We start from the raw sequence: 20,220 nt of genomic DNA, 5'->3' as shown, positions 1-20,220 counted from the left end.
GTTCTGGGACTCCAATCACTCGCAAGTTATCCTTCTTGATAGAGTCCCACATGATTCTTAGGGTTTCTTCATTTTTTTTAATTCTTTTATCTGATTTTTTTTCAGCTATGTTGGTGTTGTTTCCCTGGTCCTCCAGAAGTCCCAGTCTACATTCTAATTGCTCGAGTCTGCTCCTCTGACTTTCTATTGCATTGTCAAATTCTGTAATTTTATTGTTAATCTTTTGGATTTCTACATGCTGTCTCTCTATGGATTCTTGCAACTTGTTAATTTTTCCAATATGTTCTTGAATAATCTTTTTGAGTTCTTCAACAGTTTTATCAGTGTGTTCCTTGGCTTTTTCTGCATTTATCCTAATTTCATTTGTGATATCTTTAAGCATTCTGTAAATTAGTTTTTTATATTCTGTATCTGATAATTCCAGGATTGTATCTTCATTTGGGAAAGATTTTGATTCTTTTGTTTGGGGGGTTGGAGAAGCTGTCATGGTCTGTTTCTTTATGTGGTTTGATATGGACTGCTGTCTCCGAGCCATCACTGGGAAACTAGATTTTCCAAGTAGTCAGCTAAAAAAAAATGCAGTCAGATCCCTATCTGAATTCTCTCTCTGGCTCCGGGTATTCGGATGTTAATGGGGTCGCCTGGGGAAGGTGGGGGAGGGATCTGAGAGCTAGGAGTGTAGCACCACAGAATATAGAGCTGAACAACACGTTCACGCTCCGCCCCCGTTCGCCAAAATCCGGGCTGGACGGGTCCCTGGCTAGGACACTGCTTTCCTTGTTCGGAAACCAGTCAATTCCTCCTGGGGACTTCCTCCGGTGCGCGGCACCGCTCGTGGGCACTGGGTGGGCGTTTCCCGCACGAACGGGTGGGCCCGCCCCCAGGGTGTATTCAGGCGATTATAATTAGGTCCCGCGGTCACGCCCCGCCTGTGCGCGCGCCCAAATCCCAGCGGGATGACTTCCGGGTTAAGACGCTGCTTTCCCTGTACGGGAACCAGTCACTTCCTCCCCGGGACTTCTCCTTCCAGAGCGCCACACCTCTCGCGCGAACTGGTTTGGGGTCACCTGCACGGCCAGGTGGGCCCGCCCCCTGGGTCAATTCAGGGCAATAAAAATGGACTCCGTGCTCACGCCCCGTTCGTGCGCGCGCCCAAGCCCCGGCAGGACGGCACCCCGTCTGGGACGCTACTTTCTGCGCTTCGGGACCAATCAGTTCCTCCGCACGGCCCGGTGGGCCCGCCCCCTGGGTCAATTCAGGGCAATAAAAATGGACTCCGTGCTCACGCCCCGTTCGTGCGCGCGCCCAAGCCCCGGCAAGACGACACCCTGTCTGGGACGCTACTTTCTGCGCTTCGGGACCAATCAGTTCCTCCCGGGGACTTCTCCTTCCGGTGTGCCACACCTCTCGCGCAAACTGGGAGGGCGTCACTCGCACGACCAGGTGGTCCCGCCCCCTGGGTCAATTCAGGGTAATAAAAATGGACCCCGCGCTCATGCCCCGCCCGCGCGCGCACGTGCCCAGATCCCAGCGGAATGGCTGCCCGTCTGGGATGCTGCTTTCCCTGTTTTGAGACCAGACACTTCCGGGGATTTCTCCCTCTGGTGTGCCATGCCACACGCGCGGACTGGGTGTGCGTCCTCCCTCACGAACTTGTGGGCCCTGCCCTGGGGTCACTTTAGGGAAATATAGTTGACCCCCCACCCGCTCGCGCCCCGTCGGCTTCTCGCCTAACTCCCGGCGGGACGGCACCCCAGCTGGGACGCTGTTCTCCCCCCTCCCAGATCAGTCACTGCCTCCCGGGTGCTTCTCCCTCCGGCTGCGCCCCTACGCCGCCCGCGCCAACCTGCTAGGCTTCCTCCCGGGATGGGTTCGGGGGGGAAGGGGTGGGCCCCCTTTCTGTGCCGTCTGCCCCGCTGGGCTCTGCCCCCGATCGAGCTCCAAAGGTCACCTGCCTGTTGCGCTGGCTCCTAGTTCTGAAAACAGTCGCTGTCTGCCCGTATTTGTTCGTTTTCCGTCTCTAAGTCTGTGCTTGTTGTTCAGAGTTCGTAGATTGTTATGTATGTGATCGATTCCCTTGTTTTTCCGAGTCTTTGTTGCAAGAGGGATCCGCGGTAGCGTCCACCTAGTCCGCCATCTTGGCCCCGCTTCTCTCTTTTTTTTTTTTTATTGAACTTTAGATGAAGGTTTACAGACCAAACTAGTTTCTCACGTCATGTCAACACTTTCCCTTCTCAACCCTTCGTTCCCTATTACCAGCTTTCCTGTTCCCTCCTGCCTTCCAGTCCCTGCCCCAAGGCTGGTGTGCCCCTTAGTCTTGTCTTTTTCCATGGGCCTGTTCAGTCTTTGACCGAAGGGTGAACCTCAGGAGTGACCTCATTACTGAGCAGAAAGGGTGTCCTGGGGCCATACTCTCAGGGATTCTCCAGTATCTGTCAGGCCAGGAAGTCTGGTCTTTTTTTTTAGTTAGAATTTTGTTCTACATTTTTCCCCAGCTCTGTCTGGGACCCTCTATTGTGATCCCTGTCAGAGCAGTCAGTAGTGGTAGCTGGGCACCATCTCGTTTTACTGGACTCAGTCTGGTGGAGGCCATGATAGACGTGGTCCATTAGTCCTTTGGACTAATCCTTTCCTTGTGTCTTTAGTTTTCATCATTCTTCCTTGCTCCCAAAGGGGTGAGACCAGTGGAGTATTCTAGATGGCTGCTCGCAGGCTTTTAGGACCCCAGATGCTACTCACCAAAGTAGAATGTAGAACATTTTCTTTATATACTCTGTTATGCCAATTGAGCTAGATGTTCCCTGAGACCATGGTCGCCACAGCCCTCAGCCCAGCAATTTGGTCCCTCAGGGAGTTTGGATGTGTCTGTGGAGCTACCATGAGCTTGACTTGTACAGGTTGTGCTGGCTTCTCCAGTATTATGTACTGTCTTACCCTTCACCAAAGTTCCTGCTTATCTATTGCCTATTAACTGTTTTCCCATCCCCACCCCTCCCTTCCCTCTTAACCATCAAAGATTGTTTCTTTTTTTATGTAAACCTGTTCATGAGATTTTACAGTAATGATCTCATACGATATTTCTCCTTTTGTGATTGACTTATTTCACTCAGCGTAATGTCCTATGCTGAGTTCCTTTTGTTTTTGGATTTCTTTTGTTTTCATAGATTTTGTTTTTATTGAGACTTTGTGTTTTTTCTTTATTTTGATGAGTAGGTTTGTTAACTTTCTTGGTGGTTACCTTGAAATTTACCCTTATCTTCCTAGGTTTGAACCAGTGTATTATTACTTGGTATCACCTTGCCTTCCTTTCCATTAGAGAGTTCTATACCTATACCATTTTTTCAGTTCTAACATTGTTGTCATTTATAGATTAATCTCTTTAGTTCCCTGTTGCAATTGTTTTGGTTTTGGATAGTCCTTGAGAGTTCATTTCCTACATTGGTATCTGACTGGTACAATCTTGTGTCCTAGATTCAGGTTGTGGTCTGATGTCGTTTGTTCTCAGTCTGAAGGACTCCCTTTAATAATTCTTGTAAGTTTGGTTTGGTTTTTACATATTCCCTTAATTTCTGCTTATCTGGAAATGTCTTAATTTCACCATCATATTTCAACAAAAGTTTTGCGGGATATATTATTCTTGGTTGTCAGTTTTTTTTCTTTCAAGGTTTTATATGTCATCCCATTGCCCTCTTGCCTGCATGATTTTTGCCAGATAATCAGAGCTTAGTCTTATTGTTTCTCCTCTGTATGTGACTTTTTGTTTTTCTTGAGCAGTTCGCGGGATTCTTTCTTTGTCTTTGGTTTTAGCAAGTGTGATTATGATATGTCTTGGTGTTTTCCTTTTGGGGTATATCCTATATGGTGTTTGTTGAGCTTCTTGGATGGTCAGTTTTTCATCATTCTTACTATTAGGGAAGTTTTCTGTCAGTTATTCTTCAATGATCCTCTGTGTTTTCCATTTTCTCTCCCTGTTCTGGAACTCCAACCACTCACACATTTTTGCTTTTGATTGTATCCCACACAATTCTCAGGGTTTCTTCATTTTTCTTTGTTCTTTTTTTCCGATTTTTCTTCAAACAGAGTTATATCCAAATGTTTGTCTTCAATAGTTTCAAACCTGCTCCTCAGCCCTTCTATGACACTGTCCATTTCTGAAATCTTGTTGTTTATCTTTTGGATTTGTTATTGTTGGTTTTATATGATTTCTAGTTGTGAATTTATTTTGGCATTTTGTTCCTGTATTACCTTCCTGAATTGTTCCTTTTTTTGGTCTGTTTTTTCCATGAATTTGTCTGCCTTTTCCAAAAATTTGGCTATTTTTTCCTCATTTTTGTCAGCTTTTTGCTTCAACTCTTGGATTGATCTGAATATTAGAGATTTGAATTCCCTGTCAGGTAGTTCTAGTGCTTTTTCTTCTACTGAAAAGTGATTTGGTGTTTAATTTTGGACGCCTACTGGGCCCATCCTGTCCTGTTTTTTTTTTTTTTAATGGTTTGATACTGTTTGCTGTCTTTGGGACATTCAGTAGTTACTTTCTTTGTTTCTTGATTGTACATTTGTTTGTTTTGTCCTGCTTTTTTGTTTTATTTAGTTATGTGTGAGCAGGCGAGCTTTGTGTTCTTTGTTGTTTGCTCATCTGTAGTCATGATACTCTTTACCTCCTTGTCCGGTGGGTAGGGAAAGTTACTGAGCTATAGTGTAGCAGGGCAGGTCCAGCTATAGAGGATGGGCTGGAATGGTTTGTGGCACTAAGGCCAACAGGGCAGGCCAGAATCAGTGCTTGGCAAGTTCCAGTAGGATGTGCCTGTGCTGCTCGGGCGGTGTGATGTTCAGAGCATGGTGCAAGTAGGCAGGAAAGAGTGGGGAGGTTGTGATGTGTAGAGCTAATCAGAGTATGGGAAAGAGGGAAGGAGGAGAGAAAAACAGGAACTAAAGACAAAAAAGCAAACAAAGGGGAAAAATGCTAAGGGAGCTTGCCGTTGGAGTGGAGAGATGAGAAACCAAGAGATGGAGAAAAGAAAAAAGAAAGAAAGAAAGAAAAAAAAAACTAGATAAAAAATTGGAAAAGAAAAGATAAGCTCCCAGGAGTCCGGGAGTCTCACGGGGGGGCTGCTAAGACAAGGGAAGTGGCTCCAAGGCTGCACAGTATAACCTGGCTAGAGGGATATAGGTGTCACACAGCACCAGGTATTAGGAGACAGGAAAAGAAGATAAGCGTAGAGAGATGAGAACTGAGAAATGAAGACAGACAGAAATGGAAAAAGAGAGAGAAAAAAAAAAAAAAGAAATGCCCCAGGGATCCTACCGATATGGCTGTGCAGATCAGGGGATGGCTCGTAAGCCATGGCCCCGCTAGAATGGGCTCCCAAGCTGGGAAAAGAAAAAGAAAACAAGCAAAACAGAACAAAGTAAAACAAGGGAAAAAAAGCCCCAGTCATTCCACCAGTGTGGTGTTGCGGGCCGGGCAAGTGGTTTCCCACTCAAGCGTGGCTTCACAGCCTTTCAAGAAGAAGCAAAGGTGGCACATGGAGCCAGGTGTTCCAGAGAAAGGAGGGGGAGGTGGTAGGAGGCACAGAAGAAACCAAAATAGAAAAAACCAATACCAGCTTAGGGGCCCAGCCAGTGTGGGCAGGGCGATTCCAAGCAGCCTGAGGCCAAAACAGTTGCCTGCCAGTCAAGAGCCTGCAGCAGGAGGGAAGCAGAGGAGGACAAGAATAGGGCTAGGAATGTATATATTTGTCGTTATTGGGTGCCTTGTCTCCTGCTGGGAACTTCCCGAAGCTGCTTTCTCATACTTTCTGTCCTCCAATCTCTGACGTGGGCGGGGCGAATTCAAGCGGCACAGTTGCTGCACTTCCCGGCCTGGCAGGCCACCACAGCCAGCCAAGAAGCTCAGAGATAGGGCAGTGGGGAGAAAATGGGGGGTGAGAAGGCATGTATTGCTGGGTACCGTGTGCTCTCTTTCCTGCTGGGAGTTCCATGAGGCTGCTTTCTCATGCTCCCTATCAGCCGATCGCCAACAGCAGTCCAAGATGGCGGATCTGAGCTGTGTAAGCAATGGGGCCCTCCGCAGGTATCTCGCCTCACTCTTCCGTCCTCTGTCAGTTTCTTATCCTTTCGATGGTTGACTGAGTTCTTTTTCTCTTCATTTGGTACTTCAGGTTCTAGGAATGACATTTGTCTGTTTTTTACTTAGTTTTTCGGGTCTTTGTTGTGGAGGGAGAGCGTGGTGCTTCTGTCTCTGGTGCCATGTTGACCAGAAGTCACTGTAGAACATTTTCTTAATACACTTTGTCATGCCAGTTGACCTAGATGTCCTCTGAAACCCTGGTCCCCAAACCCCCAGCCCTGCTACTCTGTCCCTCAAAGTGTTTGGTTGTATTCAGGAAACTTCTTAGCTTTTGGTTTAGTCCATTGGTACTGAGTTCCTGTTTTGTGTGTTGTCCTTCCCTTCACCTAAGATAATTCTTATCTACTGTCTAGTTAGTAAATACCTCTTTCCCTCCCTCCCCACCCTTGTAACTATCAAAGAATGTTTTCTTCTGTGTTGAAACCTTTTCTTGAGTTCTTATCATAGTGGTCTTATACAATATTTGTGCTTTTCCATCTGACTGTTTCACTGAGTATAATGCCTTCCAGATTCATCCATGTTGTTAGATGTTTTGTGGATTCACCGTTGTTCTTTATCATTGCGTAGTATTCCATCGTGTGAATATAGCACAATAGATAATCTGTTTATCCATTCTTCCGTTGCTGGGCACCTAGGTTATTTCCATCTTTTTGGTATTGTGAACAGCAATGCAATGAACATGGGTGTGCATATATCTATTCGTGTGAATGCTCTTATTTCTCTAGGCTATGTTCCAAGGAGTCGGATTGCTGGATCGTATGGTACTTCTATTTCTAGCTTTCTAAGGACGCACCAAATAGATTTCCAAAGTGGTTGTACCATTTTACATTCTCATCAGCAGTGTATATTTGTTCCAGTCTCTCCACAGCCTCTGCAACATTTATTATTTTGTGCTTTTGGATTAATGCCAGCCTTGTTGGTGTAACATGGTATCTCATTGTAGTTTTGATTTGCATTTCTCTAATGGCTAATGATCGTGAGCATTTCCTCATGTGTCTGGTAACTGCCTGAATGTCTTCTTTGGTGAAGTGTCTGTTCATGTCCTTTGCCCATTTTATAATTGGCTTACTTGTTTTTTTGTTGTTGAGGTTTGGCAGTATCTTGGAGATTTTAGAGGTTAGACGCTAATGGAATATGCTGTAGTTAAAAATTTTTTCGCAGTCTGTACGTTGTCTTTTTACTCTTTTGGTGAAGTCTTTGGAAGGGCATTAAGTGTTTGATTTTTAGGAGCTCTCAGTTATATAGTTTCTCTTCTGGTGTTTGTGCATCGTTACTAATATTTTGTGTTCCGTTTTGGCCATGTATTAGGGCTCCTAGCATTGTCTGTATTTTTTCTTCCATGATTTTTATTGTTTTAGATTTTATATTTAGGTCTTTGATCCATTTTGAGTTAGCTTTTGTGTATTGTGTGAGGTATGAGTCTTGTTTCATTTTTTTTTGCAGATAGATATCCAATTATGCCAGCACCATTTGTTAAAGAGGCTCTCTTTTCCCCATTTAAGACACTTTTGGCCTTTGTCAAATATCAGCTGCTCACAGGTGGATGAATTTACTTCTAGATTCTCAATTCTGTTCCATTGGTCTGTGTGTCTGTTGTACCAGTGCTAGGCTGTTTTGACTACTGTAACAGTATAATAGGTTCTAAAATCAGGTAGTGTGAGGCCTCCCACTTTGTTCTTCTTTAGTAATGCTTTACCTATCCTGGGCCAGTTCCCTTTCCATATGAAGTTGGTGATTTGTTTCTCCATGTTATTAAAAAATGCCATTAGAATTTGAATCAGGATTGCATTGCATCTGTAGATCACTTTGGGTAGAATTGACATTTTCACAATGTTGAGTCTTCTATCCATGAGCAAGGTATGTTTTTCCACTAACTTATGGATTGTATGGTACTTCTATTTCTAGCTTTGTAATACTAATGTGGTTTCTTGCAGTAGTGTCTTGTAGTTTTCTTTGTATAGGTCTTTTCATTTCTGGTTAGATTTATTCCTAAGTATTTTATCTTTTGGGGGGGGCTATTGTAAATAGTATTGATTTGGTGATTTCCTCTTTGAAGTTTTCTTTGTTAGTGTAGAGGTTTTTTTTTTTTGTTGTTACACTTGCTAGGTTATTTGCATGTACTTATCTTTTGTCAGTTGAGCACTGCTTTTCACTCGTTTTGTGGCTGGAGTAGACTGTCCACTGCTCGGTCTCTCATGATGTGGAAAACACGTCCCAAGTGCCACCGCTTTCCTCACCGCACACACCAATCAAGCCTGAAGGGTGCTGGTTCCCACCGGGCCAGATGTGGTAACTCCTTGCTACTTCTGAACTGCCTCTCTGTCCACCTGCCACTTAGTCCAATTTCTCAACTTTGCCTTTGATGTTCAGGAATCCTAGATTGTCATATAGAATCGATTCAGTTGTTATTTCGGGTCTTTCTTGTAAGAGGTACCACAGGAAGCATCTGACTACTCTGCTGTCTTGGCCTCGCCTCCTAGATGGTTCTTAAAAGAATGTAATACTCAAGGTAGATGTTCTTTACTAGTTAAGCTAAACTGTTGTTTGGTTTTAAGAAGATTTGGGGGGATATTTTTGGTTTAAAGTTTAAAGATTAGCTCAGGGCAATAGTTTCAGGGTTTCATGCTGTGCCCATGACTCTGGAAAGTCTGGAGCCTGGAGGATTTGAAATTCCGTTCTTCACTTCCCCCTTTTGATCAGGAATCTTCTATATAATCTGTCTTAATTATCTAGAGATGCTGAAATAGAAACTCCTTAAGTGGTTGGCTTTAACAAACAGAAATTTATTCTCTCACAGTGTAGAAGGCTACAAGTCTGAATTCAGGGTGCAAGCTCTAGGGGACGGCCTTTTCTCTGTTGGCTCTGGGGGAAGTCTTTGTCATGAATCTTCCCCTGGGCCTAGAGTTTTTCAGCACAGACACTCCGGGTCCAAAGGACACCCCCTGCTCCAGGCTCTTCTTTCTTGGTTGTAGGAGGTCTCCCTCCTCTCTGCTTGTTTTTTTCTTTTATATCTCAGAAGCTATTGAGTCAAGATACAGCCAAATCCTGTAGATTGTGTCCTGCCTCAGTAGCATAACTGCCTCTAATCCTGCGTCCTTAACATCATGGGGTCTAGGATTTACAACACATAGGATAATTACATCAGATCACAAAATTGGCACTTCTACACAGTACTGGTAATCATGGCCTAGCCAAATTGCCACACATTTTTGGGAGACACAATTCAATCCATGCAGAATCCTTGATCAAAAGGTTCAGTAGCAGTAGTTAGGAACCATCCAGTTTGCTGCTTACTTACTGAAAAAAATTCTCTCTATCTGAAATTATGGTGTTTCATTTAGTTTTATATTTTTTTATTTATTACCTTTTGAAATCATGTTTGAGTAGTAGTGCTAATTTTTAAGTGGTTATTGTCTATTCACTTAGTGATATGTTTTCAAAAAGTCAGATTGATTTGTAAACATTTGTAAGTAAAAGGTGTTTAATAAATTTGGTTCTTTTTGATGAGGCCTACAAATGAATTTCTGATGTAAATATTTCTGTTATAAATGAACTTTTGTGATAATGTGTATTCTTATTATGTATTTATTAATGTTTTTTTTAATTCTTATTTATTATTACCTTGATTTCTTGAGTAAAAATGTAGCCTATTTTCTGAATAGTGGTTGTGCATTTTTTGATGCATGTATTTACATTTTATGTGAAGGTTATTATATAATTGGTATGGTTCCCTTGGAGTCCCTGGGTGGTGCAAACAGTTAATGCTTTTCATTGTTAAATGAAAGGTTGGAGGTTTGAGTCCACCCAGAGGTACCTCAGAAGAAAGACTTGGCTATCTAATTCTGAAAAATTAGCCATCAAAAACCTTTTGGAGCTCAGTTCTACTCTGACATACGTAGGGTTGCTATGACCCAGAATCAACTTAATGACAACTGATTTTTTTTTTTTTTTTTGGTCAATTGTCCCCTTGATTCGTTGTACTCTTGCTTTTAGGACACTTCACCAAGGGAGAGCTCATCTGTCTCCTCCTACTTCCATCCTGAGCTCTTAGCTGTTTCCTTGTCACTGTGGTTTTCTTGGCAACTCACAGTAAGACTTCAGGATATTCCCTGTAAAATACGTTCTTTCATGGTAGTAAAAGAGAGAAAGTATGGGGAAAACGACCAGCTTGGTGGGGGTAGGATTTTATCTGATACCTAGTAGATGCTGCATCAATATTAGTTGAATGGAGCTATACTTGCAGAATGAATGGAAATTAGGTCAAGAGGGGAATAGATGGAGAAAATTGTCTTTTAATAGTACATGTTCTCCTCACTTATTGACTATCTCATTAACTGACATTTCGCATTTATGACAATAGTGAAGAATCTACTACCCTACTACTTTGGCCATTGACTATGTATGTCTGCCAGCAGTGAACTCTGAGGTGTGAGTTAAGAGTTAACTCTGGCTACTATGGTTAAGGTTATGTGTCAACTTGGCTGGGCGATGCTTCTCAGAGATTTGGCAGTTATGTAATATTGTAATTTGGCAGTTATGTAATGATGTGGTCATCCTTCATTTTGTAATCTGATGTGGTCATCCTCCATTTTTGCATAACAGCCTGGTCTTTGAAACCTAAGCATGTCAATAAATGAGGAGTGGGGGTATATATAAATATATTGTGAATATTCTTGACTAAACAGAATTTGAACTCTGGAAAACTGCCTATCAAAACCTTTTATATTATGCATAGAAATACCAAGCCAGGAGCTGAAATATTAATATATGCTTTAGCTTATGAAATATATGATCCAAAAATAGCCATAAATGGAGTGTGTTGAATTATACAATATGGAGGTCAACAAAAAATTATATTTGCAAGATGCTGAAACAAAATAGTGTTTTAAATTGTTAATTAAAGAAGGATGGCAAAATGTTTATGAGCTGACTCTGATCGTGGCTACCTGTAAACTGTCAATGGGCGCAATAACAATCACTGGATAATTCTGAAGAGCAGGGGTCTGGAAACTTGTTCTGTAAATGGCCAGTTAGTATATATTTTAGGCTTTGCAGGCCATATGTGGCCTCTGACTCCTATTTTTCTTTGTTTTTGTCTTTGCTTTTTACTAACCCCTTAAAAATGAATGTGGGGAGGTTATATAAAAACAGACTGCAGACTGGATTTGGCTCATTGTCAGCAGTGTAGTGACCCCTGCTACAGAATGACCTGGGTAACTTCAGGTGACGATGGTGACCTTATGTATACAACAAAAATTTGCCCAGTCCTACTGCATCTTCATGATCTTTGGTGTATTTGAGTCCATTGTTGTGTCTGTTGTATCAATACACCCTTCTGATGGTTTCCCTTGTTTTCACTGAACCTCTACTTTACCAAATGTGATATCCTTTTCTAGCAATTGGTCTTTTCTGATAACGTGTCCAAAGTGAGTGAGTTGAAGTCTCACCATCCTCATTTCTAAGGAGCATTCTGAATTGTGTTTCTTCTAAGACAGATTAGTTCATTCTTCTGGCATCGACCTTACTGTTACCGTTACCCGTTGCCGTCGAGTAAGTTCCGACTCATAGCGACCCTATGGGACAGAGTAGAACTGCCCCATAGAGTTTCCAAGGAGCACCTGGTGGATTCAAACTGCCAGTCTTTTGGTTAGCAGCCATAGCTCGCAACCACTACGCCACCAGGGTTTCCAGAATCGACCTTAGATATAATTTGGTGATTCACATATGGGTTTTTTTTTTTTAAATATAAGAATTAGCAATCTTACTAGAGAGAAAGTCAAAGCATTAGGTCTAAAGGGTTTTAAGGCCATTATTCTGTGTCTGAAATTACCTAGTAGAGTTTTCAGTATCCTGAGGAGAATGTTCAAAAAATATAATTTAAGTGCTTTAGAACAGTAGTTCTTAAAATAAGTTCACTTCGCCAACAGCATCAGCATCACTAGGGAACTTGTTAGAAATGTAAATTTTCGAGCTTTAACCCAGACCGAGCAGGTGCCAGTTGCCATAAAGTCATCTCCCACTCATGGTGACCCTTGAGGTCAGACAGGAACTGTGCTCCATAGGGATTTGAATGGCTGATTTTTCAGAAATAGATCATCAGGCCTTTCTCCCCAGGTGCCTCTGGGTGGGCTCAAACCTCCAACCTTTCAGTTAGCAGTGGAGCGCGTTAACTGTTTGCACCGCCCAGGGACTCCACCCCAGACCCACTAAGTCAGAAACTCGGGGGTGAGGCCCAGCAATGTGTTTACCAAGTCTCCCAGCGCATTCTGATAGACACTCAAGCTTGAGCACCACTCCTTTGAAAGATCAATATTGCTATTACAAAGCAAGAGTGGTACTAGGGAAGATGGAAGCAAAAATAATCAGGCCAGCAGAATCCTGGCAAAATCGTACATGGAACACAAATTTCTTGTTAGCTAACTGCAGATAATAAACCTTGATTATTGCCATTGCCTTTCAGTGACAAATACAGGATAAACTGTACTGCTAACATGTGAAAGCATTGAAATTCTTTGTTATCAAAGTTTTCATTAGCTTATTATCATCTGATAAGCTAGAGGATTTTATTTTGACAGAGTTATGTTTTTATCGGGCACATTTGTTTTAATTATACAATGAGTAATGATTATTTAATTTACATGAATTTTAGACTACCACATTCTTTGTCCCACAGGCAGCTGATGGGTTTGAACTGCTGATCTTTCGGTTAGCAGCCAGTCACTTAACCACTGAACCACCAGGGCTTCTAGATGAAGTGCAGTGTTTATATAATACACACTTGGTATATGAATCAAGCCTCTGAATTTTTAAAAGCTGCGTAAAATGGGTGATTCTTTTGAGTTGTGAACATAAATGGTTTCCTATAAAAATTTAAGTTAATCTGAATGAAATTCATGTCTATGTGTACATTAGCCACAGGGTTTTTTTTTTTTTTTTTTGTCAGATTAAATAAACAATGTCATACCATTGGCTGGACAGACGTCAGCTTCGTGTTTTATTGCCTTTTTCTTGCATCTTCCTTTATTACAAAATGTATTTTTAAAGGACAATTGTGTATTTTTCTTCTTTTTACTTGTAAAATATGATAGATTGTTTTTGAGTGTTATGAATTCCTTTGTGTGTCTATTATTGTGTCTGCAATTAGTTTTGACTCATGCTATTTTGTATTAATGATAAAATATAACTTTCTAATGGAAACTGTGAGTGCATGTGACCTTGATAGAGAAAAGAAAAGACCCTTTCGGGAAGCTGAGAGAAAATGGCAGCGTGGTAGCTATGACATGCTGAAGCTGGACTACCTTTATGGTTCAGTGCTGTGACTAAGCCAAAAAGTCGAGAAAAATGCCTGCCAGTTTACCGCAAACCCTTTGACATGACTTTAAATTGGTATTTAATGAATATAGTGTGTGTGTCTTTTCAGAGTAGACAAAAATATACCACAGTGAATACACATGTTAGGATCATTAAAAGTCAAAGCCACTGGTTCACAGTTAAGCTGCTTACACTGAATAACACTGATATTACCTTATGCCGGTGGGTGAGAACTACCATAACCTTCCAGAAGGAATGCTGGTGGTGTGAATGAGCACAAAATATACAGGGAGGTTTTATGCATAGGAGTTTGACTTCTGCTTCTTTCCCAATTTTCGATTTTCATAGGATGAGAATGGGCCAATAAACAATTGGGGTTAGATTAACAAAAGTATTTCTAGATGATGCATTTTTGGAAAAATGTTAGAAAAGGCAAACTGTAGACATTAGGTACATCAACTACCAGTAAAGCAGTAGCTTTTTCCTCTGTGATAAACAGACCAGAGGTATGCTGTGTGTGCGTATGTGTGTGTATTAACTTATACATTTGAAGACACTAATAAACATATATTTATACTTAAAATCACTTTTTAATATTTTCCATTGTAGGATCTGAGATAATTAATTTTGATGGGGAAAGTTTCTTACTGTACACACTTAAGAAATCCCTGAGTTCAACAAAAGATGTAATTTCTTTGAAATTTAAAACCAGGCAGAGTGATGGGATTCTGCTCCACAGAGAAGGACAGAATGGCAAACGTATGACCCTGGAATTAGTTAAAGGAAAACTCATCTTATTCCTTAATGCAGGTAAAAAAACTACAAGGCAGTGGTTTTGAAAATGTGATTATTTTCTTGCAAATAAGTAGTTAACATATCCTGAAAACGAGAAGACTTTTGGTAATGGGAGGAGGCAGTATTAATAATCACGCTGGGATGATAAAAAAAAAAAAAGACGTGATAAACTGTCTTAAGCAAAGCAGAACATATGTTGCCCTGCAGTTGAGACGTACTAAGGACATGTATCTTGAATATGGTTTTATGAAAAAGTTTTATATTTTGATAATTATGTAAAAGCATCCTTAGATGTTCAGTAAATAACGTGAAAAGCCCAGAGTGGGTCATTGTAAAATTTTGAGGTAGTATCATTAATGAGGTTCAAGAAAATATTTTAAAGAAAAATGAGAATGCAATGCCTAATAATAATAAAGGAACCCTGGTGGCGCAGTGGTTAAGAACTCAGGCTGCTAACCAAAAGGTCAGCAGTTTGAATCTACCAGCAGCTCCTTGGAAACCCTATGGGGCAGATCTACTCTGTCCTGTAGGGTCGTTATGAGTTGGAATCCACTTGATGGCAACGGTTCTATAATGATAAAAACAAATGAAGATAGAAGAAATTACTCAAGGTCAAAAGGAAATTGACTTTAAGATAAAAGCAGCTGACCAGTCAGTGTTTGGGATAGAAGACTAGATGAAGAGCGGGATTGTGGTGAGACGTGCTGGACTACCACAGAGAAGCCATAACTTCATCCTTGTAATAACTGAGCTCTGTATTCCACTCCTTTAAGGCGATGCTACCCTGCCCTTCCCTGATGCCCATGTGAACCTGACCCTGGGCAGCCTCCTGGACGACCAGCACTGGCATTCCATCCTCATTGAGCTCCTCAGCTCAAGCATCAACGTCACCCTGGACAGACACACTCACTACTTTCAGGCAAAGGGAGAATCCAGTTATTTGGATCTTTATCATGAGGTGTGAAAATTACTTTTTAAGTATTACATATTTTATCATTTAAATGTAATACAGCTCTCTATTTTATTTGTTGTTGTTAGGTGCGGTCGAGTCGGTTCCGACTCATAGCGACTCTGTGCACAACAGAATGAAACACTGCCCGGTCCTGAGCCATAATATTACATAGAGAAATACCCTTTCCTACTCTATATTAGTTTCCTTTGAAATAGTTGCCATCGAGTTGATTCTGACTCATGGGGAACCCGTGTGTTTCAGAAGAGAACTGTGCTCCACAGGGTTTTCATGGCTGATTTTTCAGAAGTAGATCACCAAGCCTCTCTTCTGAGGTGCTTCTGCTTAGACTCGAACCTCCAACCTTTTGGTTAGCAGCCAAGCATGTTAACAATTTGAACCACCCAGGCATGAAATATTCCTCATTGACAAACGATAGAGCTGTGTGACTGGCAAATTGTAAGAAGGATATTTATTCTGACACATATATTAATAAAGAAATTAATAATTAAGAGATATTGATAAAGAGATTGGTAAATCTATATCTTAAAACTTCATTTGAAATTGGCATGATGAAGTAAAATGATGCAAGGTAGATTTGAGGCAGTTACTAGCGTACTTGCTAATCATAAAGGTTTTAGGCAGATAATCAGAAAATTCTTAAACAGTATTACATATGTCATTTTTTTCTTTCTAAGATCAGCTTTGGAGGGATTTCTGGACATGGAAAATCAGTGGCGTTTCTACATAAAAACTTCCATGGATGTTTAGAAAATCTTTATTATAATGGAATGGATATTATTGATTTGTCCAAGAAACACAAACCACAGATCCTCATTATGGTAAGAAAATCTAAATGTGAGTTCAAGAGAAAAGAAAGCTGCAGTTTGTTTCATTCATTCAGTTTTAAAATATATCTTGTCCAAAAGCAAGAAAGGTACATATCATACCTTAGTTTTAGTTCATGTTTGATTTAATTTTTATATACATATAGACACACACATATAATTTTACAAAAATGCTAAGGTGTGATTATATCAAGGGTTTTTAATACAGTCTTTTTGTTTTTTCATTGGCTTCCTCTTCCTTCTGTCTTCTCCCCATATAGCTCTCTTTTCTCCCACCAGTCTCCCATGTTACCAAGCTAATGTCTGTCTTTATGTTTAGTTTATACTAAGCTAATCTTACGTAAATCTGTAGACTCATATTCACACACGTATTTATGTATATATATGTGAATACGCATTCACATTTCACATTGTTTGCAAAAATAAGTTCATATTGGATAAACTTTTTGGCATCTTGGTTTTCTTATTCAGCAATACTTTTGAGATACCTTACGGCTCTCTTTTATAATGGTTTTTGTGTTGAGGAAGCCCTGATAATGCAGTGGTTAAGAGCTACAGCTGCTAACCAAAAGGTCAGCAGTTCAAATCCACTAGCTGCTCCTTGGAAACCCTATGGGGCAGTTCTACTCTGTCCTATAGGGTCGCTATGAGTCGGAATTGACCCAACGGCAATGGGTTTTGTGTTTTTGGTTGTGTCGAGAGGTCCTTGTGATCATCCCTGGCTTCGGTGATTTGCCCTCAGGACTCACAGGACTATAGGTATAATACAGTTGTAATCATGGCTATGATTTATTACAGTGAAAGGATGCAAAGCAAAATCAGAGAAGAGAAAAGGTGCATGAAGTCCAGGGAAAACCAGTTGCAAGCTTCCAGGGTCCTCTCGCTCAGTGAAGTCACACGGGACAAGCTTAATTCTCCAGCAGCTAGTTGTGACAACACATGTGAAGTGTTGCCTGCCAGGGAGTTCCATTAGAGACTGGGTTTATGGGGTACCCCCTGCCTAGGACGTGCCAGAATGCCATACTCCCAGAAGGAAAACGAGTGTTCAGCATAAACCACACCTTTTGTACGAATTGTTCAGGCACAGTGAGCCACTCCTATCAGTTAAGTTGGTGGGAGCTCCCCTTAAACGCAGGTTCCCAGATGCTAGTCACAGGTCAGCCTTGTAAGTAGGCCTTTCAAAGGATCATGTAAACTCTCTTCTGTGCAGCTGTTTAATAGTCAATTACGGGAACATACCAGTGTTTATTTAGCTGTTCTCCTAGGCAAGACATGTGCTTTACTTCTGCTTTCTTGCTGCTACAAACCAAGCAATAATGCATGTTACTGCACATGAGTTCTCAGGTACTGGGCTTACATTTCTTTGGAAAAAGTTCCAGGAGTAGAATTTCTTGGCCAAAAGGCTTATATGGTTTTAAATTTTAAGAAATGTTGTGGGACTGCTTCCCAAAAGGCTGCTATATGTCACGTTTCCACCAGCAATGTATGACGGCGCCCTTTCCATCACATCCCATCCGGCAGATCCAGCAGCATGTGTTACAATCCGTGAAACTTGCCAGTTCAGTTGGCGTGACGTGGTATCTCGCTCTTACTTCAGATTTATCTGACTTGTAGTGACTTTAAGTAATCTTTTCACGTTTGCTGTCTGTTTGGATTTGCTTTTCTGATTGTGGTTTATTCGTATTCGTTTATTCATCTTTTATTGTTACCTTCAACTTTTTTTGTCAGTTTGTGAGAGCTTTAGATTTTGTAGATAATCCTTTGTCATTAGTGGTACAAATGCTTTTTCAGATTTATCAGTTGCATATAAAATATTTTATGATTTTTTTAGCAAATAAATGTTTTTATTTCTATCTAACCAATATGTTTTTGTTACAGCTTTAGACTGATTCTTGCTTTGAATGTCTCTAAAACCCGAGTCTACATATAGTCTCATGGGCTGCAAGATTTTAAAAATTGGTTCCATTTGTTTATTTAAATTTTTTATTATTCTCTATGTGATACACAGTAATAACCACTTTTTTAAGTTATGCCTTGAAGATACCCATTTGATTCTATACTAACCCAAACTTTTCCCCACAAAGTTGACTCATAACCTTCATTGTTACTGCGTGTATTCTCAGAATTTTTTTGTGCTAATTACCCCATCCATATGATTTGTCTATTCCTATACCAATATTATATTTTTTATTCCAGTAACTTTATAGTATGTTTTGCTATCTGGTAAATTAAATTCCATCTCATTTTTTTTCTTCGCATACTTCTATGGAAAGGAGCAGCAATTTGGAGGCGTGTGTTTTTCCACATTAAATTTATGGAAAGGTATTCTAAGGAAAAATTGCTTTAGAGATCCTAACTGGAGTTGTATTAAATTTTTGCTGTCGAAACACTGTCTATGATTAAATGTATGTTTGCTGCTAGAGCAAGAGAGGTAACCTAGAGATAAAAAATATCTTTTAAAGCAGAATTATGGAAAGGTAAAAGCATGACTGTAAGGCCTAAGGTCCAGCCTTAGACTGGGTGGCTACCCTGGGTAATGTGGCCTCTGTGTGCTTCTGAGAGACAGCCAACCTGCTTCCTGGGGGCACCAGTCTTTCCTGTAGGCATGCAAAAATGCACCTCTTACCTGGAGCAAGGTGTTTCTGACATCTGAGTGACAAACTTGTAATCATATTACATAATCAAGGCAACTAACAAGAAGTTGTTGGAGTAGGCGAACTTGAGACATTCGTTGCTCTTCATATTGGGCAAGGAAATTTAGTTAGCTCAAGCTAAGAAAATAGTCTTAGCTTGTTTATTGATTGTTGTATCCCCAGATTTAGCACTGTGCTGGGGCAATAGCTGGCTTGAGATTTCTGTGCTAATGCTGAGAAATGGGGAAGACAGGGCTTTTCCTAGAAGACTCAAGAGTGGGTTTACCCAAGTGTAACAGTGCTTTGGTTTTAAGGACCTGTAAGATCAACCTCCTCTATTTAAGTCTGAGGAAGAAGCCTAATTTTTAAAATCCAGGTTTGCTCTGCTATTGATAAGAAACTCTTGTGTCTTGGATGATGTGTTATTAATGAAATGGAGGAGTCATACTGTACCTTCCTAATTTCCTGTCTTACTGTACTCACAGGGAAATGTGTCCTTCTCCTGCCCACAACTCCAAACCGTCCCTGTGACTCTTCTGACCTCCAGGAGTTACTTGGCCCTGCCGGGCGCCTCTGGAGAGAACAAAGTGTCCGTCAGTTTCCAGTTCCGAACGTGGAACAGAGCAGGGCTGCTGCTGACCAGTGAACTTCAGCGTGGTTCAGGGACTCTTGTCCTTGTTCTTAATGATGGAAAACTCAAATTGAGTCTCTCCCAGCCAGGACGTTCAGGGAGGGGTGTCACAGCAGGTAATAGATGTACCCCCTAAGGAAGTAGATACGCGTTTGCAATGATTGTATCAGCCACATAACCCCACAATCCTCAATTTAAGATTAGTGATTTTTGAAGTAAATGAATAATTGAATCAATAAGAAGAAGAATCGTAATCTTACTTGAAGGAACTAGATTTTTTTTTTCCCCTTTCATCAGGTAACTCCAGGCTGCCCACGTGTGAGTTGGCGTGACAAGTTTACCTACATCAAAACATAATTTTCAAAAGTTAAAAACGTGACTCCTTTTATTTGCAAATTGGTGCTTATTAAAATATTAACTGGCAGTAAATTTGAAATAGTAGAACACGGTATCAGCCTGATCTGAGGTAGTCTTTTGAAAATGTATCTTTTAACTGTCTTTTGAATTTATGTACACATTGGGTTTCAAAATATTGTTTCAGTTATATCAGTTTCTTCTTTAGTCAGAGCTGCTGGTTCCTTTTGGGACTACTTGTTTTTGATAACCAAACCAAAACCAAACCCCTCCAGATTCTCCACCGGAGAAAGATGTGGCAGTCTGCTTCTGTAAAGATTACAGCCTTGGAAACCCTATGGGGCAGTCCTAATCTGTCCTATGTGGGCATATAAGTCATATAAGTCAGATTCGACTTGATGTCAGTGGGCTTTTTGGGTTTCGTATGTGTGTTTATAGACTCAGTGCCAAGGAAAGAGGACGTTGGAAACAGAGCGAAAGAGAGTCCCTGGTGGTGCAAACAGTTTAATGCTTTCAGCTGCTCAGTGAAAGGTTGGAGGTTCGAGCCCACTCAGAGGTGCCTTGGAAAA

At 41.0% G+C, this 20,220-nt stretch overlaps 1 protein-coding gene across 1 annotated transcript in view; it reads left to right on the top strand.

The window, feature by feature from the left end:
* LOC126082518 (contactin-associated protein-like 3) overlaps nt 1–20,220 on the top strand; it is a 314,347-nt gene that overhangs the window by 132,913 nt on the left and 161,214 nt on the right. The window contains 4 exon segments of the mRNA XM_049895019.1: nt 14,051–14,251; nt 15,010–15,194; nt 15,884–16,027; nt 19,152–19,413. Of these exon segments, the coding sequence (XP_049750976.1) occupies nt 14,051–14,251; nt 15,010–15,194; nt 15,884–16,027; nt 19,152–19,413 (792 nt within the window).

Source organism: Elephas maximus, chromosome 9 (genome assembly GCF_024166365.1).
Source record: "Elephas maximus indicus isolate mEleMax1 chromosome 9, mEleMax1 primary haplotype, whole genome shotgun sequence".
In the NCBI taxonomy this organism is placed as follows: Eukaryota; Metazoa; Chordata; class Mammalia; order Proboscidea; family Elephantidae; genus Elephas; species Elephas maximus.
Note: the sequence above shows the minus strand (reverse complement) of the source record. Positions and strands in the feature narration are given on the sequence as shown.